The sequence below is a fragment of the Mya arenaria genome, chromosome 11, assembly GCF_026914265.1.
Source record: "Mya arenaria isolate MELC-2E11 chromosome 11, ASM2691426v1".
In the NCBI taxonomy this organism is placed as follows: domain Eukaryota; kingdom Metazoa; phylum Mollusca; class Bivalvia; order Myida; family Myidae; genus Mya; species Mya arenaria.
This window is the reverse complement of record NC_069132.1, coordinates 17,565,476-17,592,889: the sequence shown is the minus strand read 5'-3', so window position 1 is coordinate 17,592,889 and position 27,414 is coordinate 17,565,476. Positions and strand designations below refer to the sequence as shown.

Here is a 27,414-nt window from a genome sequence, read left to right as displayed (position 1 = left end):
TTCTTAAATTTTTGTGTGGGTGGAGTTTTCCAAGATTATAACCTTTATTTCCAGCCAATAGAACTTCATTAATAATATTATTGTATTACAAATTAACAGACACGATGTCATAATTTGGTTCCCGACCTGGTGAACATGGGTTATAATCTAAGACATTTAGTACATACTAGGTATAATCACTATGACAAGCAGCTGTCCACAGGGAAACTCATTCATGTCAACAGAAATTCCAGCAAGTCATTTTTATACTTTTAACATTTTATTATCATCAACAACAGATATATAAATGTCTAATAGAAATGGTTAAGAAACAACACTGTTTACAAAAATGTTATGTGAAAAAATACATATAAAAAAATTCTTCAAACTTAAAATTTTACAAAAATCATTATAAGCATGTAGGCAGTTTATATTTAACAAACCACTGTAGCAGAAGGTGGAAGTTAGTATGAACAACTGTGAAATATGAGGATTAGTGGCACGAAGAGAGATTAGGAAAGGCTCCATGGAATGAAATAGAAACTAGCTGATTACTCTCGAGTGTATGGGTATACATTTAAAAACAACAACAAATTACAAGAACAATATCTTGCCGAGTTTGTCTTAACCTTACATTTACCCTTCCTCAAACTTTCCTACACGAGTATCATTGAGCAGACTGAAAAAACTGATTGTGAGAAAAGAAACATACATGAAATCAATGAATTAGTTTGGTTTACATATGTCCAACTATCATATCTTTATTTTTGATATTATGCCAAGTAATTATTAATAATACATACATAATGAATAAAAACTGCACAAACTCTGAGTGTCAGTCTATGACTTCAGTCCCTAATTAGAAACTGTTTTTATTTGTAAATGTTTTTTATATTAACATGATTTTCCTTCTAGTAAGTTAGGAAAGGCACCATTAAATAATGGTCTCACAAGACATACATATTAATGTTCAACAATACAATACAATGTAATGTAAATGATTAAATACATAGGACCAGTTCATGCAAACATGACAAAGATTGGACAACATGAAGGAATGTGTAACAATGAAATCTAACAACAATATGACTCGCATGAATATATGAGAAAGGAAACAATGGACAATTTGTATGAGGGTTTTTGTGGTATATCCCTGGTTCTAATGAGACAATCCATTGCCTTTCATTAAAGAATATTTTTGCTACAAATTGCAAAAATGACCCCGTTAGAAAAACATCAGCATTTGATGAGAAACATGCTACATTTTAAGTGCTGTATAAGTGTTCCATGAATCATACAAAATTATACATGTTGTGATTGATGCTAGTTTTATTATGTTAAAATATTTAACAATTAAGGATAAGTAAGTTGCCATCTATCACTTTAAATGCTCTTAAATACACTAATGGTAAGTATGGTCAATGTGTCTCAAGATAATGGCTATGTTTTTTTGAGATAATGAAATTAATAACAGATCTATTTTGAATCATTTATAGCATTAAGATAAGGTGACTGCATCATGAACATGGACTTCAGCAGTGCATGCATAGGTGTGTTTTGAACACTAACCAAGAATACAGCTTCGATTAAAGACCGTATTTTGAATATAATCTATATACCAGTAGCTTTTGACACATTTCAGCATAGCGGCTACTTTGAGTCCCTTGTACACCAGTCGTCTGACTAAGCTTGAGAACAAGTCCTCAGTAAACATACGCTCAGACAGATGCTGGTTCAACCTAAACCAAACCACATGATTCATGAATAGTGCTCACACATGGTTCATGAATAGTGCTCACACATGGTTCATGAATAGTGCTCACACATGGTTCATGAATAGTGCTCACACATGGTTCATGACACAGGTTTTATTGCAGGACAGTGACTGAAACTCACAGATAAATGGGCAAGTTCATAGGTTATAAATGAGTGTATATATATATATATATCATTCATATTCAGAAGTAATGGCAACCAAAGAGAGAATCACAGCATTATTAGCGTCACACTGTCAGCTTTCTTCTGAGAGGCATGCGAGTATCCAGGGTCAGATCATAGTCTGGCTCAACTATTAACACATGGTGAGCTTGTTGCTGATAGGGTTCTTGAGATGGAGTTCACTCTCCTGGGATACAATGGGAATGTCTTTTGTTCTGTGGAAGTTGATCAGGTGTGGCACACTGTCAAAAGAGTGGTCCTTCGTCCGCACCTGAGTTCACAAATAACATCTTGTAAGTTGCTGATCCAAAAAATATTTGTATTATACAATGGTTTATTATGGCACATCTTCATGGTTAATACCCAGGACAGTTTAAAGTTATTGAAAGAACTACTTCTCCCCTACTTGTTCTATCAGGACTAGGTATATTCTGTTTGGTTTGACAATTTGTTTATGTACTCCAACAGTCTAAATGTATGTGCAGTTGTCATGGCTATGGGGTACATACCACGCCCTCAGGGTCAACCAGCAGCAGGTGCTTGATGGCTCCATTCTGCCGCCCACTCAGCACGTACTGCGTTGTGTCGGCTGAGCTCTGGCGCACCAGGAAGTCTCCGTCATTTAACAACATCTTCTCAGCCTGGTAAAAGCAAATAAAAATGAGGTGATGCTACAATCATTTTCTGTTTCACATTGATAAGATCGTAGGTTTAGCAAGGAAAGCAACAAGATATAAATTATATTCACACAATGTTAACCACTCATTCAGAAAGGATTACAACTTATGACATTTTTATTTTTCATGCTTGCTTGGTAAAATGCATGTATATTAACACCTCAATGAAAGAAGCGACACCAACAGCACTCCTTATATACATACAACAAGGTGATTGATAGAGGATACCATGTCACCAAATAAACTTTATTACTGTAGTTTTCTATTAGAAAAAGTAGTTTAATAAATTGTATTTCACAATGAATGACCTGACTGACATATTCTGTAAATATTATTAGTATCCTTATAACGTGCACACGTCCCACTGCCATTCACCTCTTTCCTGCTCAGGTTCCCATGGAACCACTCCTCAAATATCGGGGAGATGTTCTTGCTGGCTGCAGTTGTTCCTGGCGGCTTGCTCTCAATGTGACCATTCGATATACTGGAGCTAAATGGCTCTGAAAACAACAATAGCATTGTAACAATACTGAGTTACTTTTGTAAGCTATAAGTATGTTTGCATCTCTTTTGTTCTCTTAAGAATAAGTATAATAAAAATAATTTTCATAACATAAATGACATACACCATTTTAATTATCAAGTTGCTCACAAAAAAGTATAAATGAGTTACTAATCTGAAAGCATACCCATATCAAATGGGTCGTTGCTTGCTGCTTCCTGTTGCCCATGCAACTTGTGGTTGTCATAGAGACCTCGGTTTGCAGGGTTAGACTCCTCACGACCGTCCTCCCCTGAAGACAAGACATTAACATAAACAGCATGAAAACAGTTTGGTCAGGCCAAATGGTATATTAACAAAATCTGCAACATATCTACAATTACATAACAACCTCTCTCATCATCGCTTGAAACATATACAGACAGGTGAACTTGCCTAACTGATCCAAACATTCATTCTCCTATTATCTCTTCCTTTTTAAGTTTGAATTTAATTATATACATGTGTATCATTTTAATGTTTCAGATGTTTTGAACATCACTAAGATTATGTTAAATGGTGTTATTTTTAGTTTTTTTTTAGAATAGTGATTAAATGATAAGAAAAGGAATAATCCTGATAAGAGGAATACCTGGGTTATTCTGTGATTTGTTATCATAGACATTTTTTCCGTCCCCAAAGTCTATCAGGGGTGTTTCTTTAGCGGTTTCATATAAGGCCGCCCCCTTTAAGGGCTCGGGCGGCTCTCGTACGGAGGAGTACACACCATCACTCACCTGAAAGACACCTACATTCATGAACAACAACCCTCTATCATCCAGTCAAAAGCATGTATGTATTTTTTAATCAAAAGCACCACATGGCAAATGCCAGTCTTCTTCGGTTATCTCAGCCTAATAAGAGGCAAAACTCTTATCATCATTACAACTGGATTATTGGCCTTGCTGAACAGGTAATTGTCTCTTGAAACTTATGTACCAAGTCTCTGTTTTGAATATCTGTATAGATATGGCATGGTTAATGTTTTTGCATGACAATGATGCTACTGGTTCCCACAAATTTAATAACAATAAAATCTACTATGACCAGTAGTAGAATATGAAAATTACCATTTTTTAATCTCTATCTTGATTCAAATACTTTTTTTTGCCTTCAGTTTAACATATATAAAGGTTGTGTTAATCACATGCATGTTACATACAGGCAGGTTGCTGGGAGGAGAGGAATACTCCGATGGGACCCGGAGTTTTGGTGATGGGGGCCGGGCGCCAGGATTGTCGTTGTAATACTCGCTGTCATTGTCATTGCCCCACGCATCATCCTCTCTTATTGTGTGTTCAATTCTGAAAAATACCCAACATTATTCATGACATACATGTACAAAAACAAGCAAAAATGTTAACACTTTTAAATGAATTACAGAAAAAACGTTAGTAAATTATATAAATATAATTAATTATCATCACACATGAATTGTATTAAAGGTACCTGTGCACAGGTTTAGGTTGTTTCTTGAGATATTCCTTAAAGCGCAGCTCAAACGCCTGTCCTATGGTGGTAATAACATCCTCAGAGAGCCCGCCACCACACTCTAACACGTGACATGCCCGCCCCATCACCTCGTCCTTTGCCACGTATGCCACAAAGTCCAGAGTCTCCTGCAATTGGAGAGTTAAAGACAATCCCTTACTATATACATACAGACTGAGTCAAGAATGTATGGAAATAACATTATTTGTTGCAATTTCTGCAACAAAACTGGTATCATTCACAATACAGATATTATAAATTTGTCAATTTAGAGCCAGAAAGTGCTCTATTTCTTATGTGTGAAAGCACTTACAGCATCTCCACCTGAGGCAAATGAGATCCCTGGCATCAGGTGGTCCGCTATAACCTGTAAAATATGTATAAAATATCCATTGTAAATAATATGACTCTCTTGGTCTTACAGAAGTTTACAGCAAAACCCATGAATCTTACTAAAAAACGATCGGTGCATATAACCATGAAAGGCAAAATAATGTTACCACCTTTAAGACATGGCAAATGACATCAACTAGGGTTTCTAGCTACAGAGTTATGAAATGGGTGCTGCACCCTTGCAAATCATTTTGTTCAAGTTTTTCCTTAGCACCCTGTTTCTTTTCTGGTGCACCCTGTCTTTTTTAAAGCTTTGACCAAACTCTACAATTTCACAACATGTTATAAATGTATGTGTTTATACGCAGTATATTTTGCCTATCCCCCTGACGGTCGGACCTACCTCGCCAGATTCCATCACCATAAGGTTGATACTCTCTATTGTGATGGTCAGATTCACGTTGGACCCGGCATACTGCATACACGGCATGTCCCCAAGCATCCGCGATATTCGCTTTTCCACCTGATCATACACATGCACAAATCATTTACACAGCTGACATCTGTCGTATAAAGAAGAATCAGGGCCTCATTAAATAACTGCTAATGTCGTAGTGTGGTACAGGTCCGCACAAGATCATTCCTTTTAAATCAAAATGGGACAGTATTAGAAAGGAGATGTATCAATGAAAAAAGGCATTGTTCATAATAAGGTGGGCTGGTTACCTTTTTCCTTTTGCTGGCTGACTTGAGCCCTGCAGCCTCACTAACTCGGTTGATGGCTTCCCTGGAAGTAAATATTGCATTATTTAATGTACAATTTTTATGGGACATAAAAGCTCAACTTGCGTAAGTGCTTTTAAAAGCTATTAGAACAATTTACAGCTGTTTATCATCCTCTTAAATGGCGTGTTTGAACTGCAGGCAGCAGTTAACACAGATCAAGCCAAACAGTACAAGCTTATTTATGAGGTTGTGCTGTTAGAATGAGGAAGTATGAAAGTTTTTACATACATAAACATGAAGTGATCCATAAACAATTGTTGGCAGTGGAGTGATTGACTCACCAATGTTAACCCTACTTAAATGTTTAAGCAGCTCTGTGATGGAACAAGCATACAATATCTAATGTTATATGTTCTCTTGCGTAATAGCATCACTTAAGCCTTAAGCCCACTGAAACAAGCCTGGGCAGACAATGCAAACCAATACTTTTATAAGGATGTCCTAAGCATTAATGCTCAATTTTCATACATGTTTATGTGGCAGATTATATTTTTACACCAGATATGCTATCACAATGTAATCTCTGTATAATTCAATAAACCACATTGCCCAGAAACAATGGTAAAGTCTTTAAAGGGATTTGTTCATGCTATTTGCGATATTGAAACAAATAATCTTGTAAGAGAGGAAACAATTTAGAGCTCTATTGTTGATAATTATTTAAAAATGGGACAGAAAATGCTTTACTTTCAACACAGCATAAGTAATGCTACCCAAAACTGAATGGCCAGAAGTGACAAAATGCTGCTCCTATGCGTATCTGTTAGTTGCTGTTTGGTGTTTGTTCATAGAAGTCAAGTAAAATAACTCAATTTCAACAGTTTAAAAAATCTCTGCCAACATTAAATCTGTGAAAAGTTAACATTCAAATTCACATGGTTAAAATAACAAATGTTATTTTTTGTTGGCAAAACCACTGCTTTAACTCACATGGTAAACATGGCTTAGATGCATCTTTATAAACTAGCTGTTACTGAATTAAAAGCACCTATCTCTGTTTTGTTCAGGTTATTTGTTTATATTTACTAATAAAGAGATCATTACCTTCATTAGGACTCTTGAAACATTCTATTTACTTGACTAATACTTTATCAACAAAACAGGCAACTTTGTTCAAAGGCATGTTTACCTTACATAAAATACATAAACATTTGAATATAAAAAACGTTTGACAAATTCAGCGACAATTTTAAATCGTGGTTGTATGTAACATAATACTCCAGGATTCTCTGACTATCGAATTCATCAAAACTAAAGTTAATGGGCTTTAATAATTTAGCTATCCCAAATACCATTGAATAAATACTACAGAATGTGTTGAGTATCTGTGTGAACTTACCTGGCAAGTGCAGTTCGTGTGTCAAAGTCAAGACTCCGCATAGACTCCTTCACCTCAAGGCAGCCTATGTACTGAAACATGATAAAGAAAATGGAATACAAATGTAAAACATTATACAGATTATTGAACATATCAAAAGGCAATATTCTGAGACAAAAAACAGACATCTATTTTCAGCACTATACTACATGTATGTATACCAACCCTGCCGTTAAAGTGGCAGTCTCAATATTAAAGGGGTTGCTTTAGGAATATCACATACTTAAGACTTAGATTGTTTTTAAAATGGCTTCTTGCAAGTGCCCAATGTTTTACCATACCTAACATCTTGAACTACATTACATTCTGTATAAATTGTTGTTGCATTCTACCTACCCTGACCCCATAGCAGATACCAGCATCAGAAGCAAGCTGTTCGTCAGGATGGATCCAGCCTCTCTCCGGCTTGTGAAGGAAAGTTCCTGTCCTTGACCACTCAACAGACATGTTCCCCTTTGCATTGCGCTTCTTAAACTTGTCTGCAATGCTAGCCATGCTTAAAAAAAGAGTCGGTAAAATAAACCAAAACTATTTAGAAAGGGTGTTTACCTATTAAATAGCTCAAGGTTGACAGTGTAAAGCACCCGTAGCATTATGAGTGTGAAATTTCATGTAGGACCATGATGAATCAGTCCAAAAATTAATGTAATTAGAGTGTATTTCTGTATTTATTGTTTTATCATAAATGTAAATATTGCGCAACATTTTGCTGCGTAAACATCTCCTGGTGTAATATCAAAATCCCCTGAAATTCAGACCAAAATCCCCTGGGAAGCCTCTCAAAACTATGGCATGTATGGGAAATGTTACCTTATTCAGTTAAGTCCACGCCCCTGGGTACATGTTGAAAAGTTTAATTTAACAAGAGCTATCGTTTGACAGCGGGCTCAACTATATGCCGATTTGTCTTGAAAATGAATGATAATGTAATAAACACCTGTCAAAAGCAAAAAAAAAAGTCAAATTAAAAAGCAAACAAGAAACATCGCACTTTGATAAAACCAGGTTTTCAATGATTGACAGAAGAACTTAAACCTGTGTTGTCTGATTCAGTTTTAACTGCTTTTCTACTTTTAGTAACAGTGACATTGACCCAAGGGGCCCTAAATGCAATCCCACAGAAGTCCTCCATAAACTCTTTCTATATGCCAAGTTTGGTCACAATATGTCAACCCTAACTAAAATAACTTATTTAGCACCAAACGGCGATTTATTTTAATCACAGTGACCTTGACCCTATGGGCCCCAACATAATCCTGTGAAAGTTCTCCATCAAGTGTTGAAATATATTAATCTTATCAGTGAAACATCCAAACACCTGAATGGCCTGCAGTAGGAAGTAGACCAGCTGAATATTATTTGTGCTCAAATCTAATATGTAAACTCTTCATTAAGTACGAAAATTAAATTGGCTTTCACTTTATATCAATCCATGAAATATACATCAGAGTTCACCATTTCATGTGTGTTGCTATTCAGGGCAGGTCAGGTTAAATCCACCTTCCATACCCAAATGCTTTCACAATGCCCCTATCCTATGTGTCTATGGTATTACTTTTCATGAACCATAGGCCCTTAGGAAGCCTAAATCATCATCACTCTGATGTCACCACTTTCAGTAAAGATTTTGTTATTTATAATGTTCACACCATCACTCTGCCACTGTAATCTGCACCTTGTTGCAGTTTGTGATGAGCCTAATGTCTTCAAAAAATTGTTTAATGTCTGTCCAATTCTGCAATTGCCAGCAATGATTCAAGTGCCAGCATCATCATTTCTTTGTAACTGTCGTGACTTTTTAATTTAATTCATTGTGATGATGATTTCTTTCAAATGACCTGTCTTACAATTTGGTTTGTAAAGTATTCCATCAAACATAAATACACTTTACAGTTGAAGGTCGCCTTATGTTACGGTTGTTAAGTATATTGTACCTAAAGGGCTTTCTCCGCAAAAATTGGAAGTATAAGGCTTATAGGGTTTCTTAGACATATTGTGGTAGCGACTTGTAAATTTTTGATCATCATTTCATGTTCTTAAATTAGTGTTTTTTTTAAATTGAGCTATATTCTAACCAATTTTCAGGTAATTAAGTCTCCTTTTATCATACAATGAAAAAAAAATGTTCAAGTTTTAAAAACAATAGAAGCAAGCTGGGATTTTATTTCATTTTTGGCAATTTCATTTGGTAGAAGTAAAACTTTCACCCAGCCCCTATCTACTACTGGTAAACAAGATGAAAAAGCCATGACCCCTTCTTCGTGTGCCCTGTGTTTGGTATTGCAGGAATATAATGTTCTAAAATGGGGACAGTTATTACAAAATATACGAAAAATTATGTTTGAATGATTAAAATGGACCCCACCAACCTATTTTTTTAAGCTGTAACCAGACACAAACCTTTTTCCAGCATAATAATTATATACAATTGTGAAAAAATGGATTTTTGATGATTCAATGTGCCTATCATTGTGGTATAGTGCCTTTTCAGAGGTTACATTTACCTTATTTGATTTATTACATATTTCTTGAATGAATTAATTAAATGATTAACCAATGGTCAACAAGGTAAGCAAAAGCTACTTATATGTACACTATGGAATAATTTGTATCATTTTAAGTCTTTAAGGTGCTTCACCCGAGTAATAAATTGGTGACTAATGACACTTTAAAAAGAAGATGTTTTGCAGACTCATGGAGGTTAATGTCTTTTGCCATTGTATAACAAGAGCACCGCGAACATTTAGCTGAGAATACAAGTTTAAAAGTAGCAGGACTTGGAAAGTGCTCACAACACATCCTTTTAATGTAGCAATAATTTGTATAAAGTTATCTAACAAGAGGCACATCAGTGCCTGTGCTCCACTGGCCAAAAGGTTCAAGCAAAGACCACCTAACGAACATTTTCGTCAAGTTTCATAGAAATACAATCATCAATTTTTGAGGAGAAGTTATTTAAAAAATTTTTTTACTTTAATAGCTCTGGTGCCCATGTTGTGCAGCAGACCAGAACTGTTTGGGCTATTTTGGTTAAGGACTACCCAAGTAACATTTCTGTCAAGTTTCATTGCAAAACGATCATCGGTTTCTGAGGAGAAGTCGTTTAAAGGTTTTTCTATTTTTACCTCTGGGGGCCATCTTGTGCAGTGGACCGAAACCATTGAAGCAAATTTGATTAAGGACCATCCAAGGAACATTTCTGTTAAGTTTCATCAAAATCTGATCATCGGTTTCTGAGAAGATGTTCTTTAAAGGTTTTTCTATTTTTTTGCCCAGGCAGCCATGTTGTGCAGCGGACCGGAACCATTTGAGCAATTTTGGTTAAGGACCACCCAAGGAACAATTCTGTCAAGTTTCATCAAAATCTGCCTATCCGTTTCAGAGGAGAAGTCGTTTAAAGATTTTGCTATTTTTAGCTGTGGTGGCCATATTGTGCAATGGACCAGAACCATTTGAGCAATTTTAATAAAGGACCACCCAAGGAACATTACTGTCAAGTTTCATCAAAATCTGCCGAACCGTTTCAGAGGAGATGTCGTTTAAAGATTTTGCTATTTTTAGCTCTGGCGGCCATATTGTGCAATGGACCGGAACCATTTGAGCAATTTTGGTAAAGGACCACCAAAGGAACATTCCTGTGAAGTTTTGTCAAAATCCGCTTATCAGTTTCAGAGGAGATGTCGTTTAAAGTAAAAGTTTACGCACGCACGCACGCACCCACGCACGCACGCACGCACCCACGACGGACAATCTGTGACGACATAAGCTCCATGGCCTTCAGCCAGTGGAGTTAAAAATTGCTTTATTGGTTACAAAGTTGTGGCTAGGACACGTTTTCTAAAAATTCCTTTATTAGTAGTAACACAAAGTTGTGGCCTGGACACAGAATTGCTAACGGAATTGCTAACGCCCCCCAGTGAAATTAGCCTTTGAGGTACGGACCTGGAAAGCATGCTTGACAAATCCTTTTAATGTAGAGATGATTTGTATAAAGTTATTTGAAAATTGCTTTAGTAGTAACCCAGTTATGGCCTGGACATGGAATTGCTAACGTCCCCCCCCCCAATGGTGATTCTAGTGTTTGAGGTATGGACCCGGAAATTGCGCGCGACACATCCTTTTAATGTAATGATGCTTTGTATAAAGTTATTTGAAAATGACTTTATTAGTGACCAAGTTGTGGCCCGGACACGGATTTGCTAACGCACCCCCATGGTGATTCTAGTCTTTGAGGTATGGACCTGGAAATTGCGCGCGACACATCCTTTTAATGTAGTGATTATTTGTATAAAGTTATTTGAAAATCGCTTTATTAGTTACCAAGTTATGGCCCGGACACGGAATTGCCAACGCCCCCCAGTGAAATTAGCCTTTGAGGTACAGACCTGGAACGCATGCTTGACAAATCCTTTTAATGTAGAGATGATTTGTATAAAGTTATTTGAAAATTGCTTTAGTAGTAACCCATTTATGGCCTGGACATGGAATTGCTAACGTCCCCCCCCCCCCCATGGTGATTCTAGTGTTTGAGGTATGGACCTGGAAATTGCGCGCGACACATCCTTTTAATGTAATGATGCTTTGTATAAAGTTATTTGAAAATGACTTTATTAGTGACCAAATTGTGGCCCAGACACGGATTTGCTAACGCACCCCCATGGTGATTCTAGTCTTTGAGGTATGGACCTGGAAATTGCGCGCGACACATCCTTTTAATGTAGTGATGATTTTTATAAAGTTATTTGAAAATCGCTTTATTAGTTACCAAGTTATGGCCCGGACACGGAATTGCTAACGGACGGACAGACAGACGGACAGACAATGGAGGCCATAACATAATACGACCCTTCGGGCGTATAAAAATTGGTAATCAGGCTTCCAATACATGCCATATCTCCAAGAGTGAGAAAAAATCCACTGGAATTTTGATCCTTCCAACGGTCTCCCAGCGGGGGATAGTGGAGGATAAAAATCACCCGGAATTTAAACATAATACATATATATATATATATATATATATATATATATATATATATATATATATTTTCCTTAAATGAAAGAAATTTTACAACAGGCAAAAATGACCAAGTGTTACCACAGTGAGTGAAACTGAATGTAAAAAATCCACTCCGTAAGGGAGAAAATTACTTCATGAATTACAATAAATATGTTTTTAAATATTTGATAAATGCCTAAAGGAAACTTTTACAAGAACTGATTAACTTATTTGTATTAATGATCAAAGGGAAACAAATATTACCAGTTGGAAAATGGAAGAATTAATAATATTTATAATATTAAATTTATTCAATTTCTTTTTGGCTGAAAGTCGTCATTGCTAATAATAAGTAAGCAGAATTTTTATGGAGGAAGGTAAGCCAATTAAATCCTCTAGAAAACATATTTTGAAACATACTTTTCCTATGACATATTTTGTTCTGCAAGTGCAATTAATTATGACATGACAGTGTATATACAAATATGATCGTTTACAAAATACTTCAGTTCAAAAAGGTGAAAGTTTTCTTACTTTTATTTTTTTTTATCTCATGAAATGATTTACTTATCTCATTAAAACAACTTAGTATCTCATTAAATGGACTAGGTAACTAACTCATTAAATGGACTTAGTCGCTGGTGTAAACGACTTAAATCTCTCTGAATAAAGACGTAGAATCTCGTTTTAGGACTTTTGAATCTCATTAAAAGAATAAGTATTGCATTAAGACGACTCAGTATTTTGTGTATATTCTTTATGCACCAGTCAATAGTAACCACGGCCCCCCAGGTCCGGGGAATAGCTGGGACTTTGACTTTCAGTCCAGCCAACCCCGGCTAAAATCCCCGCCCTGCGGAAACGAACAGATGGTAAAATCCCCGCCAAATGCCTGCGCACCCAAGGGACCCTAGGTAAGGCCCATTCCCAGCTATATTTAAAGCTAAGACAAAACCACCGCATTCACCAAGCACTGCGGGCCACCTGAAGAGTAAAAACACTGCCCATTTCCCCAGCTATCCCCCCGGACCTGGGGGGGCGGGGGCCGTGGTTAAAATTGACTGGTGCAATTAACTTAAAGATTAAGTATCTTGTTCAAAAGCTATTATTGGCCAAAGCACCTAGAAATGGATAATGGTGTTCCCTAGTATATAAAACTTACTGTTACTGATGGGAAAATGATTTTTCTTAAATATGAGTGAAATTTATTTTAAGCTTGTATATAACCTGCCATAAATTCCATTGAATCGTTTTAATAAATTCTAACCTGATATTAATTTGACTTGGAAGACCTCCGAAATAAGTAAAAAATATATGCCAAAAAATGTCGATTTTCGAATAAAACAAAAACAAAACAAATGTATACTTACATGTTTCAGATTTTAAGCTCTATGGTCGGGGTGATTTTGAAAGAGATCGTGACATTTTGTCTGAAAATAAAACCAGGAAGTTGACTCAGGGTAGTATACTGGTGATAACATAATTTTACGTCGTAAAATTTGCGTTTGTTTACGCCGCGAAGATAAAATCAAACTGGTTAAGCTACAAGAATTACAGGTAAATATTATATAAACACATCTCATCGACTTGCAATGAACAAGCTATAATCTGTGCTCTTGAAACATTAGTTGAAATAATGCTAGTGCTGGCAGCTGTACACGGGAGCAGGACAAAACACCCCATGGACAAAACATCCCATGCCATTTTGACTAGCCTCACTAGGTGGTCAAAAGATCCCACATCATTTTGACAGGGTAAACTAAAGATCTCACATCATTTTAACATGGTGAACAAAACATCCCACATCAGTTAGACATGATGGTCAAACATTTTATCATTTGTTTTAAGACACTGACAGACTGTCACCTGTGGACCGTCTTAGTTAAAAAAAAAACTAATTGTAGATCTACCTTCTCTTTAACCTCAATAAAAAATATATATAATTTGTGCGGTTATATATTTCTAATAGTTGCGTTAAATTGTCTTCTATGTTATGCACCAGTCAATTGAACCACGGCCTCCCCTGGTCCCGGAAATAGCGGGGACTTTGACTTTCGGCCCAGCAAAGCCCGGGTAAAATCCCCACCCTGCGGAGACAAACTGATGGTAAAATCCCTGCCAAATGCCCCCGCACCCCAGGGACCCTAGGTAAGGCTTATTCCCACCTACATTTGGTGCGAAGACAAAACCACCGCATTCACCCGGCACTGCGAGGCCACATGGAAGGTAAAAACACGGCCCATTTCCCTGGCTATCCCCTGTATACCCCTGGACCTGGGGGAGCCTTGGTTACAATTGACTGGTGCATTATAAAGTCAATTTATAAGACATTAAATAATTACAAAAAGAAGTATGAACGTACGGCTCAAGTGTTTAATTTCCTTCATGTACATGACTATGTATGTATATAAAATAATTTTAACTTCAGCAACATTGACAGGGAAGACAATGGACAGTGTGAGCCCAGCAGACAACCTCAGTGGAGGTGACGTCACCCCAGACCTCATGAATGTAAGCCCATTGTCAGGCCAGGAGCAGGAATCCCAGGGCCCAGCATCCCAGGGACCGGCACCCATGGGCGGGACTTCATCAATGGATGCCCTGCTCCATGAACGAGAGCAACTTCATTCACAGACTCTTCAGCTCAAATCTCACATCCACTGCCTTGAAGCAGGTATAATAAAATAGGGCTAGTACTGACTAATATATATGTGTAGTACACATATATATTAATCAGTACTGGCCCTATTGTTATATATCTTTATCAATGTACACATTGTGTACATTGATAAAGATATATAATAATAGTTAACACAATGTTGGTTGTCAACCAAACATTCAATCATTCATTGAATGCATCAAAAATAAAAGCATACGGTTGTATGATCAAATGGAATACTTTGACCAGCCAAAAAAACAATCTAGGACAAGCGATCAGGTGGAGGGACGATCCCATTTGTGTCATGTTAGTTGCTAATAATTACATGTTCATATTTTTAGAAAACTACAGCAGTTAAATCAGTGAAAGACCAGTGTATAAGTTAAATGGTTGGGAAGAATATACCAAGAACTATGTCAAATATAAAATATCATGTACATTTGTGCAGTAAACAGTTACGTTTCCACAGCATAGTCATTTACCTAATATTTTTTACAGATTCAAGTTCAGTTATTGATCAGATGCCTCCGAATGAGTTGCTGAAATTGTAAGTGTGTTTTATTTATAGCAATATTGATACTAATTTGAGAAAATTGATACTTATTTGATACCATCTGCTTTGTTCCCACTGCCAATGTTTAATTCATTCTGTTATTTGTCTGAATAGTTTTTCTCTGCTGGTTAAATAATCTACATGTATGTACATGCTACAAAATTGTTACATGTAAAATTGCTTTTTCTTCTTAGCCTTTCACTTACTATACCAATTCATTCTCACTAAAGTGTGCTAGTTCTGACAGAAGATACAGCAATTGATATGTGAGTTAACCCTTTTATATGTACATGACAGTGAAATAGTATGTTTTTTGAGCAGGTATGAGTCTTTGAAGGAGGAGTACCTGCAGAAGACGGTCGCCATTGACTCCCAGGAGCTGCTCATTCGTGGGTCAGTAGTGGCACATCATACCTGAGATATTAACCAGATTAATGTATATCATTGTTCGGGCAGGCAGGTATTGGCATATTGTGACCAAACTTGGTATTTATGAAGCGTTTATAGAGACCTTTCATGGGATTGTGTTTGGGGCTCCTGTTGTCAAGGTCACTGATACTAATAATAGTTAAAAGGGTTGGTTAAGAATAACTTCAGTTAGTGTTGACATATTGAGATCAAACTTTGTATATAAGAAGAGTTTATGGAGACCTGTCATTGGATTGTGTTTGGGGCTCTTAGGTCAGGGTCACTGTTTCTAAAAATATGAAAACCGTTGGTACTTAAAAAATTCAGTTATTGTTGATATGTTATGACCAAACTTTGAATATATGGAATGTTCATGGAAACCTTTCATGGGAATGTGTTTGGGTCCTCTTGAGTCAAGGTCAAGGTCACTGCTATGAAAGATTGAAAAATGCTTGACACTGAATATCTTTAGTTTGTGTTATTGTTGATTTATTGTCACTAAACTTGGTATGTAGAAAGAGTGTATGGAGACCTTTCATGGGATTAGGTTAACAAACATGCAACATGCAAAAAATCAGCTAACATATATCTCTCAGCCTGAGACTGAGTCTCAGGGTGAAGTTCTTCTGTCAATCATTGAAAACATGGTTTCTTGTATTTTTATATCAACTACATGAAGATTTTAACTAAGCTTGAATAACTTAAATTTTAACCATTTAAATGTAAATGTTATTGCTGCAATGATACATGTATGGCATACATCCATAAAATCAATGTAAATAATTATTGAAGAGTTCTAAAGAATGCAAATAATTTGTAGAGTTCCCTGACAGTACCACCTTTACTGCTTATTTGTGTGTGAAAAATGTTCACTGATAATACATTTTCTGTATCATTATTCCTGATGGCTGAGTGTGTATTCAAGTGTTGTGTCTGAACTACAGAGAGCACCTGAATGAGATCCTGTTGTCTATCTACAACACAGCAGATACAGACCATGATCTGCAGGCACAGAAAAGGTAGGGACTACCTCTCCATCATACCCCTTTTAAACATTGATTATTAGTTATAAATGTGCACATTTTTTCCGGTTCTGATAATTGTCAATGTGAAAGTACACTTCTTTATTATAAAAAAATGTGAAAACTTAAATATTAACAAGGGGTCAAGGTCACATGAAGGTTGGGCCTGACCAGTAGATGACCTCTCTTGACTTTTGGGGTCATCGGGCCAAGGTCAATGTCACAGTAACCTTTAAAAAAAAAAAGTTAACAAATCTTCTCCCACTGATATCTCAACAATGCCTGAACCTATGATCATTAAACTTGACATGGATGTTAAGCCTGACCAGTAGATCACCCTTATTGATTTTAGGATTCATAGAGTCAAAGGTCAAGGTCACAGTGATCTTGAATGGTAAAAGGTTGTCCGAGTGATAACTCAACAATGCCTGAACCCATTGCCTTCAAACTTGACTTGGAGTTGCATCTGACTTGTAGATGACCCCTAATGATTTAAGGGGTCATTGGGTCAAAGGTCAAGGTCACAGTGACCTTGAATGAAAAAAACTTGTCTGTGTGATGACTTGACAATGCCTGCACCCATGGCCCTGGAACTTGACATTTAGGTTTCTGGTGACCAGCTGATGACTCTGGATTTTGAGTTCATAGAGTCAAAGGCCATGGTCATAACACACTCTATCCTCACACTTTAATGGTCATAATCTTAAAACTGCCTTAACGGCAACAAATCAGCTGTCATTTCGGTCCATGCATATTTCATTCAATTGTCCATATTATCCTGACAACATGGCGCTCAGGGGGGGCATAATGTTTGACAAACATCTCTTGTTAAGATGTATAGTCTTGGATTGTCTTTAAACTGTTTAAGCTTTGTTTACATTGTACGGTAGTTTAATTGATTTGTTTCAGAATTATTAAGAACCACCAGCACAATGATTTTCAAATTGAGTTAGGTCTCACATTAATCTTAAAGGGTTAATAATATTAACTTAATATGAGTCACTAAGGAAAAGTAAGGTCAGACATTGGTCTTAAAGGGTTAATATGAGTCACTAAGAACTAGTTTAGTGAGACATTGGTCTTAAAGGGTCAATATGAGTCGATAAGAACTAGGTCAGACAATGATCTTAAAGTGTCAGTATGAGTCACAAAGGACTAGTTAAGTCAGACATTGGTCTTAAAGGGTCAATATGAGTCGATAAGAACTAGGTCAGACAATGATCTTAAAGTGTCAGTATGAGTCACAAAGGACTAGTTAAGTCAGACATTGATCTTAAAGGGTCAATATGAGTCACTAAGAACTAGTTTAGTGAGACATTGGTCTTAAAGGGTCAATATGAGTCGATAAGAACAAGGTCAGACAATGATCTTAAAGGGTTAATATTAGTCGCTAAGAACTAGTTTAGTCAGACATTGGTCTTAAAGGGTCAATATGAGTCGATAAGAACTAGGTCAGACAATGATCTTAAAGGGTCAGTATGAGTCACAAAGGACTCGTTAAGTCAGACATTGATCTTAAAGGGTTAATATTAGTCGCTAAGAACTAATTTAGTCAGACATTGGTCTTAAAGGGTCAATATGAGTCACTAAGGAACAGTAAGGTCAGACATTGGTCTTAAAGGGTCAGCATGAGTCGATAAGAACTAGGTCAGACAATGATCTTAAAGGGTCAGTATGAGTCACAAAGGACTAGTTAAGTCAGACATTGGTCTTAAAGGGTCAATATTAGTCGCTAGGAACTAGGTCAGACATTGGTCTTAAAAGGTCAATATTAGTCGCTAGGAACTAGGTCAGACATTGGTCTTAAAGGGTCAGTATGAGTCACAAATGACTAGTTAAGTCAGACATTGGTCTTAAAGGGTCAATATTAGTCGCTAGGAACTAGGTCAGACATTGGTCTTAAAGTGTCAGTATGAGTCACAAAGGACAAGTTAAGTCAGACATTGATCTTAAAGGGTCAATATTAGTCGCTAGGAACTAGTTTAGTCAGACATTGGTCTTAAAGGGTCAATATGAGTCGATAAGAACTAGGTCAGACAATGATCTTAAAGGGTCAGTATGAGTCACAAAGGACTAGTTAAGTCAGACATTGATCTTAAAGGGTTAATATTAGTCGCTTAGAACTAATTTAGTCAGACATTGGTCTTAAAGGGTCAATATGAGTCACTAAGGAACAGTAAGGTCAGACATTGGTCTTAAAGGGTCAATATGAGTCCATAAGAACTAGGTCAGACAATGATCTTAAAGTGTCAGTATGAGTCACAAAGGACTAGTTAAGTCAGACATTGGTCTTAAAGGGTTAATATGAGTAGATAAGAACTAGTTAAGTCAGACATTGGTCTTAAAGGGTTAATATTAGTCGCTAAGAACTAATTTAGTCAGACATTGGTCTTAAAGGGTCAATATGAGTCACTAAGGAACAGTAAGGTCAGACATTGGTCTTAAAGGGTCAATATGAGTCACTAAGGAACAGTAAGGTCAGACATTGGTCTTAAAGGGTCAATATGAGTCGCTAGGAACTAGTTTAGTCAGACATTGGTCTTAAAGGGTCAATATGAGTCGATAAGAACAAGGTCAGACAATGATCTTAAAGGGTTAATATTAGTCGCTAAGAACTAGTTTAGTCAGACATTGGTCTTAAAGGGTCAATATGAGTCGATAAGAACAAGGTCAGACAATGATCTTAAAGGGTTAATATTAGTCGCTAAGAACTAGTTTAGTCAGACATTGGTCTTAAAGGGTCAATATGAGTCGATAAGAACTAGGTCAGACAATGATCTTAAAGGGTCAGTATGAGTCACAAAGGACTAGTTAAGTCAGACATTGATCTTAAAGGGTTAATATTAGTCGCTAAGAACTAATTTAGTCAGACATTGGTCTTAAAGGGTCAATATGAGTCACTAAGGAACAGTAAGGTCAGACATTGGTCTTAAAGGGTCAGCATGAGTCGATAAGAATTAGGTCAGACAATGATCTTAAAGTGTCAGTATGAGTCACAAAGGACTAGTTAAGTCAGACATTGGTCTTAAAGGGTCAATATTAGTCGCTAGGAACTAGGTCAGACATTGGTCTTAAAGTGTCAGTATGAGTCACAAAGGACTAGTTAAGTCAGACATTGATCTTAAAGGGTCAATATTAGTCGCTAGGAACTAGTTTAGTCAGACATTGGTCTTAAAGGGTCAATATGAGTCGATAAGAACTAGGTCAGACAATGATCTTAAAGGGTCAGTATGAGTCACAAAGGACTAGTTAAGTCAGACATTGATCTTAAAGGGTTAATATTAGTCGCTTAGAACTAATTTAGTCAGACATTGGTCTTAAAGGGTCAATATGAGTCACTAAGGAACAGTAAGGTCAGACATTGGTCTTAAAGGGTCAATATGAGTCGATAAGAACTAGGTCAGACAATGATCTTAAAGTGTCAGTATGAGTCACAAAGGACTAGTTAAGTCAGACATTGGTCTTAAAGGGTCAATATGAGTCGATAAGAACTAGTTAAGTCAGACATTGGTCTTAAAGGGTCAATATGAGTCACTAAGGACAAGTTAAGTCAGACATTGGTCTTAAAGGGTCAATATGAGTCACTAAGGACTAGTTAAGTCAGAAATTGGTCTTAAAGTGTCAATACGAGACACTAAGGACTAGTTAAGTCAGACATTGGTCTTAAAGGGTCAATATGAGTCACTTAGGACTAGTTAAGTCAGACATTGGTCTTAAAGTGTCAATATGAGTCACTAAGGACAAGTTAAGTCAGACATTGGTCTTAAAGGGTCAATATGAGTCACTAAGGACAAGTTAAGTCAGACATTGGTCTTAAAGTGTCAGTATGAGTCACTAAGGACAAGTTAAGTCAGACATTGGTCTTAAAGGGTCAATATTAGTCACTTAGGACTAGTTAAGTCAGACATTGGTCTTAAAGTGTCAATATGAGTCACTTAGGACTAGTTAAGTCAGATATTGGTCTTAAAGGGTCAATTTAAGTCACTAAGGACTAGTTAAGTCAAGTCAGACATTGGTCTTAAAGGGTCAATATGAGTCACTAAGGATTAATTAAATCAGACATTGGTCTTAAAGGGTCAATATGAGTCACTAAGGACTAGTTAAGTCAGACATTGGTCTTAAAGGGTCAATATGAGTCACTAAGGACTAATTAGATCAGACATTGGTCTTAAAGGGTCAATATGAGTCACTAAGGATTAATTAAATCAGACATTGGTCTTAAAGGGTCAATATGAGTCAATAAGGACTAGTTAAGTCAGACATTGGTCTTAAAGGGTCAATATGAGTCACTAAGGACTAGTTAAGTCAGACATTGGTCTTAAAGTGTCAGTATGAGTCACTAAGGACAAGTTAAGTCAGACATTGGTCTTAAAGGGTCAATATGAGTCACTAAGGACAAGTTAAGTCAGACATTGGTCTTAAAGTGTCAATATGAGTCACTTAGGACTAGTTAAGTCAGATATTGGTCTTAAAGGGTCAATTTAAGTCACTAAGGACTAGTTAAGTCAAGTCAGACATTGGTCTTAAAGGGTCAATATGAGTCACTAAGGATTAATTAAATCAGACATTGGTCTTAAAGGGTCAATATGAGTCACTAAGGACTAATTAAGTCAGACATTGGTCTTAAAGGGTCAATATGAGTCACTTAGGACTAGTTAAGTCAGACATTGGTCTTTAAGGGTCAATATGAGTCACTAAGGACTAATTAAATCAGACATTGGTCTTAAAGGGTCAATATGAGTCACTTAGGACTAGTTAAGTCAGACATTGGTCTTGAAGGGTCAATATGAGTCACTAAGGACTAATTAGATCAGACATTGGTCTTAAAGGGTCAATATGAGTCACTTAGGACTAGTTAAGTCAGACATTGGTCTTTAAGGGTTAATATGAGTCACTAAGGACTAGTTAAGTCAGACATTGGTCTTAAAGGGTCAATATGAGTCACTTAGGACTAGTTAAGTCAGACATTGGTCTTAAAGGGTCAGTATGAGTCACTTAGGACTAGTTAAGTCAGACATTGGTCTTAAAGGGTCAATATGAGTCACTTATGACTAAGTAGGTCAGACATTGATCTTTAAGGGTCAATATGAGTCACTAATGACTAATTAGATCAGACATTGATCTTTAAGGGTCAATATGAGTCAATAAGGACTAATTAGGTCAGACATTGATATTTAAGGGTCAATATGAGTCAATAAGGAATAGTATTGACTTTCAAAGACAACAGAGTAAGGCTTTATATTTATTCTACAGTGATGAAGGTGGAAGATGACTTAAAATGTCCACATGTCTTGTTAAGAGCTTACTTATTGATGTTGTGATTTTGTTTCCCCAGGCGTGTAGACGACCTGCAGGAGGAGATGAGGTCCCTTGTAGCTAAGATCGGCACAGCACAAAAGGTACATGATCAGCATATTTAAAACATGTAATGACATTGTACATGTATATTTGAGAGGTAATAGTTTACTTGTCCATGTTTAGTTTCTCACTCAGTTTCTTACTATGACATGGTAAATTCAATCCTACATATTCCGCATTTTCCTTCCATGGAATAATGTCTAGCAAGTTTTGAAACTGTGATGTGATGGATATGCAAACTGTGATGTGATGGATATGCAAATGTTCTTAAATATTAAAGTTAAAACCTTTGCAAAATAAAGACAATCTGTAGTGGTTACTGTGCAACCTTTTGCTGCTCTATTTTTTGTTAAAGTAGGAACTGATTAGGTAAAATCTTAATGAGCTAGTGCATCGAGCGAACCCTTCTTATTCATTATCTTTTACTTAATTAGTTTTCAGCAGTTAGGGATTCAAGTTATGATAACACTTCTGTTAAGTTTATCTTAACAATAGGTGATTTCAGATGTGGCTTGACATGTATGTCTGTGAAGTATCAAAACTACATATCTTAACCACTAAGCGTGGTACTTGTTGAATGTCCATAGGCGATTTCATCTTGCTTTCACAATAATTGTGAACTACCGTATGTAATTCTCATAATGATTCAATATGCAGAATGAAATTGACTTTGCTGGAATACAAATATTGGACATTTCATAGATTTACCCTTAAGGCTTTTTTTCAAAAACATGACTTGATTGAAGGTAAGAAAAGTAAACATTTTCAATCACTGTAAGTATTGTGTTAATACTGGCCCATCGCCATACATTTTTTTCATTGTCTGATTTCATGAAATCCCTGCCTGTTCTAGAGAATATTTAATTGTTAATGTTTTTATAATACAGTAAGCATCTGTTTACATGTATAGGCATTTATTGACAAATGTTATTTGACTAAATTTTAGCAAAAAGCTCAAATGCAGAACAGTTTGGAGAAAATCAAGAAGGAAAACACAGGTATAAAATTTGTTAGTTAACATTTAAAGCGTTCAAGTATTAATTGAAAAATAAATGTTGTTTGTAAAGGAACGCAAGTAGTGCTTTAGCCAGGCTAAGTACATCACATTTTCTTTCATGGGGAATTATTAGGCAAGAATCTGCTAAATCAGCACATGTTTTGTTTTGCTTCTCCTGTTCAAAAAGGCACAATCAGGTGTTTTTTTAAAAAATGGGAATTTTAAGATGGAAAAAACAGCTTTGATTATTTTGACAAAGCTGGATTAACGATTTGTATTTGTGACTGCAGAGTTGTAATGTCACTGATTCCCTATTGGTGACTGCAGAGTTGTAACATCACTGATTCCCTATTGGTTTCTACAGAGTTGTAACATCACCGATTCTCTATTTGTGACTGCACAGTTGTAACATCACTGATTCCCTATTTGTGACTGCAGACTTGTAACATCACTGATTCTCTATTTGTGACTACAGAGTTGTAACATCACTGATTCCCTATTGGTTACTACAGAGTTGTAACATCACTGATTCTCTATTGGTGACTACAGAGTTGTAACGTCACTGATTCCCTATTTGTGACTACAGAGTTGTAACATCACTGATTCTCTATTGGTTACTACAGAGTTGTAACGTCACTGATTCTCTATTGGTGACTACAGAGTTGTAACGTCACTGATTCTCTATTTGTGACTACAGAGTTGTAACATCACTGATTCCCTATTGGTTACTACAGAGTTGTAACATCACTGATTCTCTATTGGTTACTGCAGAGTTGTAACGTCACTGATTCTCTATTGGTGACTGCAGAGTTGTAACGTCACTGATTCCCTATTGGTGACTACAGAGTTGTAACGTCACTGATTCCCTATTGGTGACTACAGAGTTGTAACATCACTGATTCTCTATTGGTGACTGCAGAGTTGTAACGTCACTGATTCCCTATTGGTGACTACAGAGTTGTAACATCACTGATTCCCTATTGGTTACTACAGAGTTGTAACATCACTGATTCTCTATTGGTGACTACAGAGTTGTAACATCACTGATTCTCTATTTGTGACTGCAGAGTTGTAACGTCACTGATTCCCTATTGGTGACTACAGAGTTGTAACATCACTGATTCTCTATTTGTGACTACAGAGTTGTAACATCACTGATTCTCTATTTGTGACTACAGAGTTGTAACATCACTGATTCCCTATTTGTGACTACAGAGTTGTAACATCACTGATTCCCTATTTGTGACTACAGAGTTGTAACATCACTGATTCCCTATTGGTTACTACAGAGTTGTAACATCACTGATTCCCTATTGGTGACTACAGAGTTGTAACATCACTGATTCCCTATTGGTTACTACAGAGTTGTAACATCACTGATTCCCTATTGGTTACTACAGAGTTGTAACATCACTGATTCCCTATTGGTGACTACAGAGTTGTAACATCACTGATTCCCTATTGGTGACTACAGAGTTGTAACATCACTGATTCTCTATTTGTGACTACAGAGTTGTAACATCACTGATTCCCTATTGGTTACTACAGAGTTGTAACATCACTGATTCCCTATTGGTTACTACAGAGTTGTAACGTCACTGATTCCCTATTGGTGACTACAGAGTTGTAACGTCACTGATTCCCTATTTGTGACTACAGAGTTGTAACATCACTGATTCCCTATTGGTGACTACAGAGTTGTAACATCACTGATTCCCTATTGGTTACTACAGAGTTGTAACATCACTGATTCTCTATTGGTTACTACAGAGTTGTAACATCACTGATTCCCTATTGGTTACTACAGAGTTGTAACATCACTGATTCTCTATTGGTGACTACAGAGTTGTAACATCACTGATTCCCTATTGGTTACTACAGAGTTGTAACATCACTGATTCTCTATTGGTGACTACAGAGTTGTAACGTCACTGATTCTCTATTTGTGACTACAGAGTTGTAACATCACTGATTCTCTATTTGTGACTACAGAGTTGTAACATCACTGATTCTCTATTTGTGACTACAGATTTGTAACATCACTGATTCCCTATTGGTTACTACAGAGTTGTAACATCACTGATTCTCTATTGGTTACTACAGAGTTGTAACATCACTGATTCCCTATTGGTGACTACAGAGTTGTAACGTCACTGATTCTCTATTGGTGACTACAGAGTTGTAACGTCACTGATTCCCTATTGGTGACTACTGAGTTGTAACATCACTGATTCTCTATTTGTGACTACAGAGTTGTAACGTCACTGATTCCCTATTTGTGACTACAGAGTTGTAACATCACTGATTCTCTATTGGTTACTACAGAGTTGTAACATCACTGATTCCCTATTGGTGACTACAGAGTTGTAACATCACTGATTCTCTATTTGTGACTACAGAGTTGTAACATCACTGATTCTCTATTTGTCATTTTGTACTTGTGACTGAAGAGTTGTTACGTCAGAGCAGAGAGCTATATGAGAGAATCGGAGAGAGGCGGCAGCAACAGGAGGAGGAACTCAAGGCCCTCACGCGCCAACACACCAATGTCAGGTACAGGGAAATCAATTTTCTTTGCGGGACAATGAATTTGTGGAAATCCTGGGTATTTTAAACCAATAAAGTAACATCCTGACGAAATACTTTGTCCAAACAAATTATTCAATTAGTATATTTTCAATTACCAGAGTCCATATCTTATGGTAGGAGTGTGTTAAACATCTAACTATAAACCTTACAAGTTTGTTCTTTGAAATAGTTGTGGGCTTTTTTGTTTTAATAATTTTTCTTTTTTAAAAAACCTTTTTTAAGTGGAAAAACAATTGATTTTTTTTTTTCATCTGATTGTCCCTCATTGATGGTGTAGAATTTCATTCTAACCATGTAGAACAAAGAACTATGTTTTCCATCAGCCATCTGCAAACTTCTCTTTGAAAAAAAAACTGATTTTGATATTTCTTACTACATGTACCATGATATTGTATTTTATGGTCTGTTTCAGCGTGTATGACAGACTGGATGAAGAGGTCCAGCAAGCCACACTTATTAATGGCACGATACAGCGTTTAATACTGGGAAGCCGTATAGACTGGGTGCGTGATGACCAGCTTCGGAAACTCATGCTTGATTGCGGAAAACCAGTCAACCTTGGAACCTGAGCTCTGCCATCAACAACCTTAGTTGACTTTATTCCACAAAAGATGATAATGTGATATTGTAATCATTCAACTGACCGATTCATCTCTTTTGTGCTAATACAATTTCAATGATGTAATTTCCAAAATGACGTTACGTCCACATACATTTTGGTACGCTTTACCAAAAAAAAATTGTTGTCACTTATTATTAGGCATATGATGAAAAGAAAAATTAATATTTCAGTGTAAGATCGCAATAAATTTCACTTCATAAACATTACAAGTAAATATTTCACTCGTGGCTACGCCTCTTGTGAAATATATTTCTATCTCACTCTGAAACTATCAATTATCCTTCATAGCGTAACAAGTTTATGTTCATTATATTGATTTTGTGTGTATATGCTATGCAGAACTTGCATGCATTGTTGAAATAAATTGTAAAAATGGTTTGTATGGCGCACATACATTATTGAAATTATTGATGATGCAGGCATAAACCTGTGCAATTCCAGGTAACTATCAAGTTGATAATAAAGTAAATCAAAAAGAGTCTGATAATTGTCTACTTCATATTCCAGAGATGTAGATATAACATTGTTTATAAAAAACAAGATAGATTACTGGTTATTGTAACAATTTTATACTTTGATTGATGACCATTAAATGCAATTGTATGTGAACTGTTGAAGATAAAATTGGTATTGATGACGTTGGAGAATGATTGGGCAATTATATATTAAAAAGGATATCAAATGTCAATTTGGCATGTCGTTGTTTATCATTTATTTTTTTCATAATTAGATACCTTGTTATTTAAAGGTTATATCAGAAAAATATGTATGTTTCATGTGTTTGTGTGTTGTCCGGTTGTGCACTCACTTCTCACCTAGGTGACCCGGGTTCGATTTCCGGCCTGGGCACATGCGAGTTTGGTTTGTGGTCAATAGGATTTTCTCCAGGTACTCTGGTTCCTGCCCCCAACACAATATCATACAGTGACACTCTCACATAAAATCCTGCCAAGGAGAGAGATGATTATAATACTGTAATGACTTGTTTCACAATCGTTGTTAAATAAATAAGTTTAAACTAAACAATCTAAATATCACAGTTAATGCATTTATTTTTTGTTTTGACAAAGTTTATGACATTTAGTAC

The 27,414-nt window shown here is 36.3% G+C and overlaps 2 protein-coding genes across 3 annotated transcripts; one reads left to right on the top strand and one right to left on the bottom strand.

Moving 5' to 3' along the window:
• Positions 1 to 240: 240 nt before the first annotated feature.
• Positions 241 to 13,629, bottom strand: LOC128208149 (SHC-transforming protein 1-like). The gene is made up of 13 exons (XM_052911543.1): positions 13,490 to 13,629; positions 7,460 to 7,619; positions 7,085 to 7,155; positions 5,686 to 5,746; positions 5,363 to 5,482; positions 4,940 to 4,993; positions 4,585 to 4,754; positions 4,298 to 4,439; positions 3,728 to 3,872; positions 3,284 to 3,388; positions 2,970 to 3,094; positions 2,427 to 2,558; positions 241 to 2,188 (listed from the first exon to the last, which is right to left on the bottom strand). The coding sequence occupies exons 2-13, from the start codon at positions 7,616 to 7,618 to the stop codon at positions 2,051 to 2,053; spliced, it is 1,422 nt and encodes a 473-aa protein (XP_052767503.1). The 5' UTR covers position 7,619; positions 13,490 to 13,629; the 3' UTR covers positions 241 to 2,050.
• Positions 13,574 to 27,015, top strand: LOC128208150 (centromere protein H-like). Of its 2 annotated transcripts, none has more exons than XM_052911545.1 (9): positions 13,574 to 13,676; positions 14,548 to 14,793; positions 15,277 to 15,325; positions 15,653 to 15,724; positions 16,684 to 16,758; positions 22,097 to 22,160; positions 23,066 to 23,117; positions 25,586 to 25,669; positions 26,118 to 27,015. In XM_052911545.1, exons 2-9 carry the CDS (start codon positions 14,568 to 14,570, stop codon positions 26,183 to 26,185), a joined length of 690 nt encoding a protein of 229 aa, XP_052767505.1. In that variant the 5' UTR covers positions 13,574 to 13,676; positions 14,548 to 14,567; the 3' UTR covers positions 26,186 to 27,015. The 2 variants fall into 2 exon arrangements, with proteins under 2 accessions (XP_052767505.1, XP_052767504.1); XM_052911544.1 differs by having other exon boundaries at positions 25,567 to 25,669.
• The last annotated feature ends 399 nt before the right edge of the window (positions 27,016 to 27,414 follow it).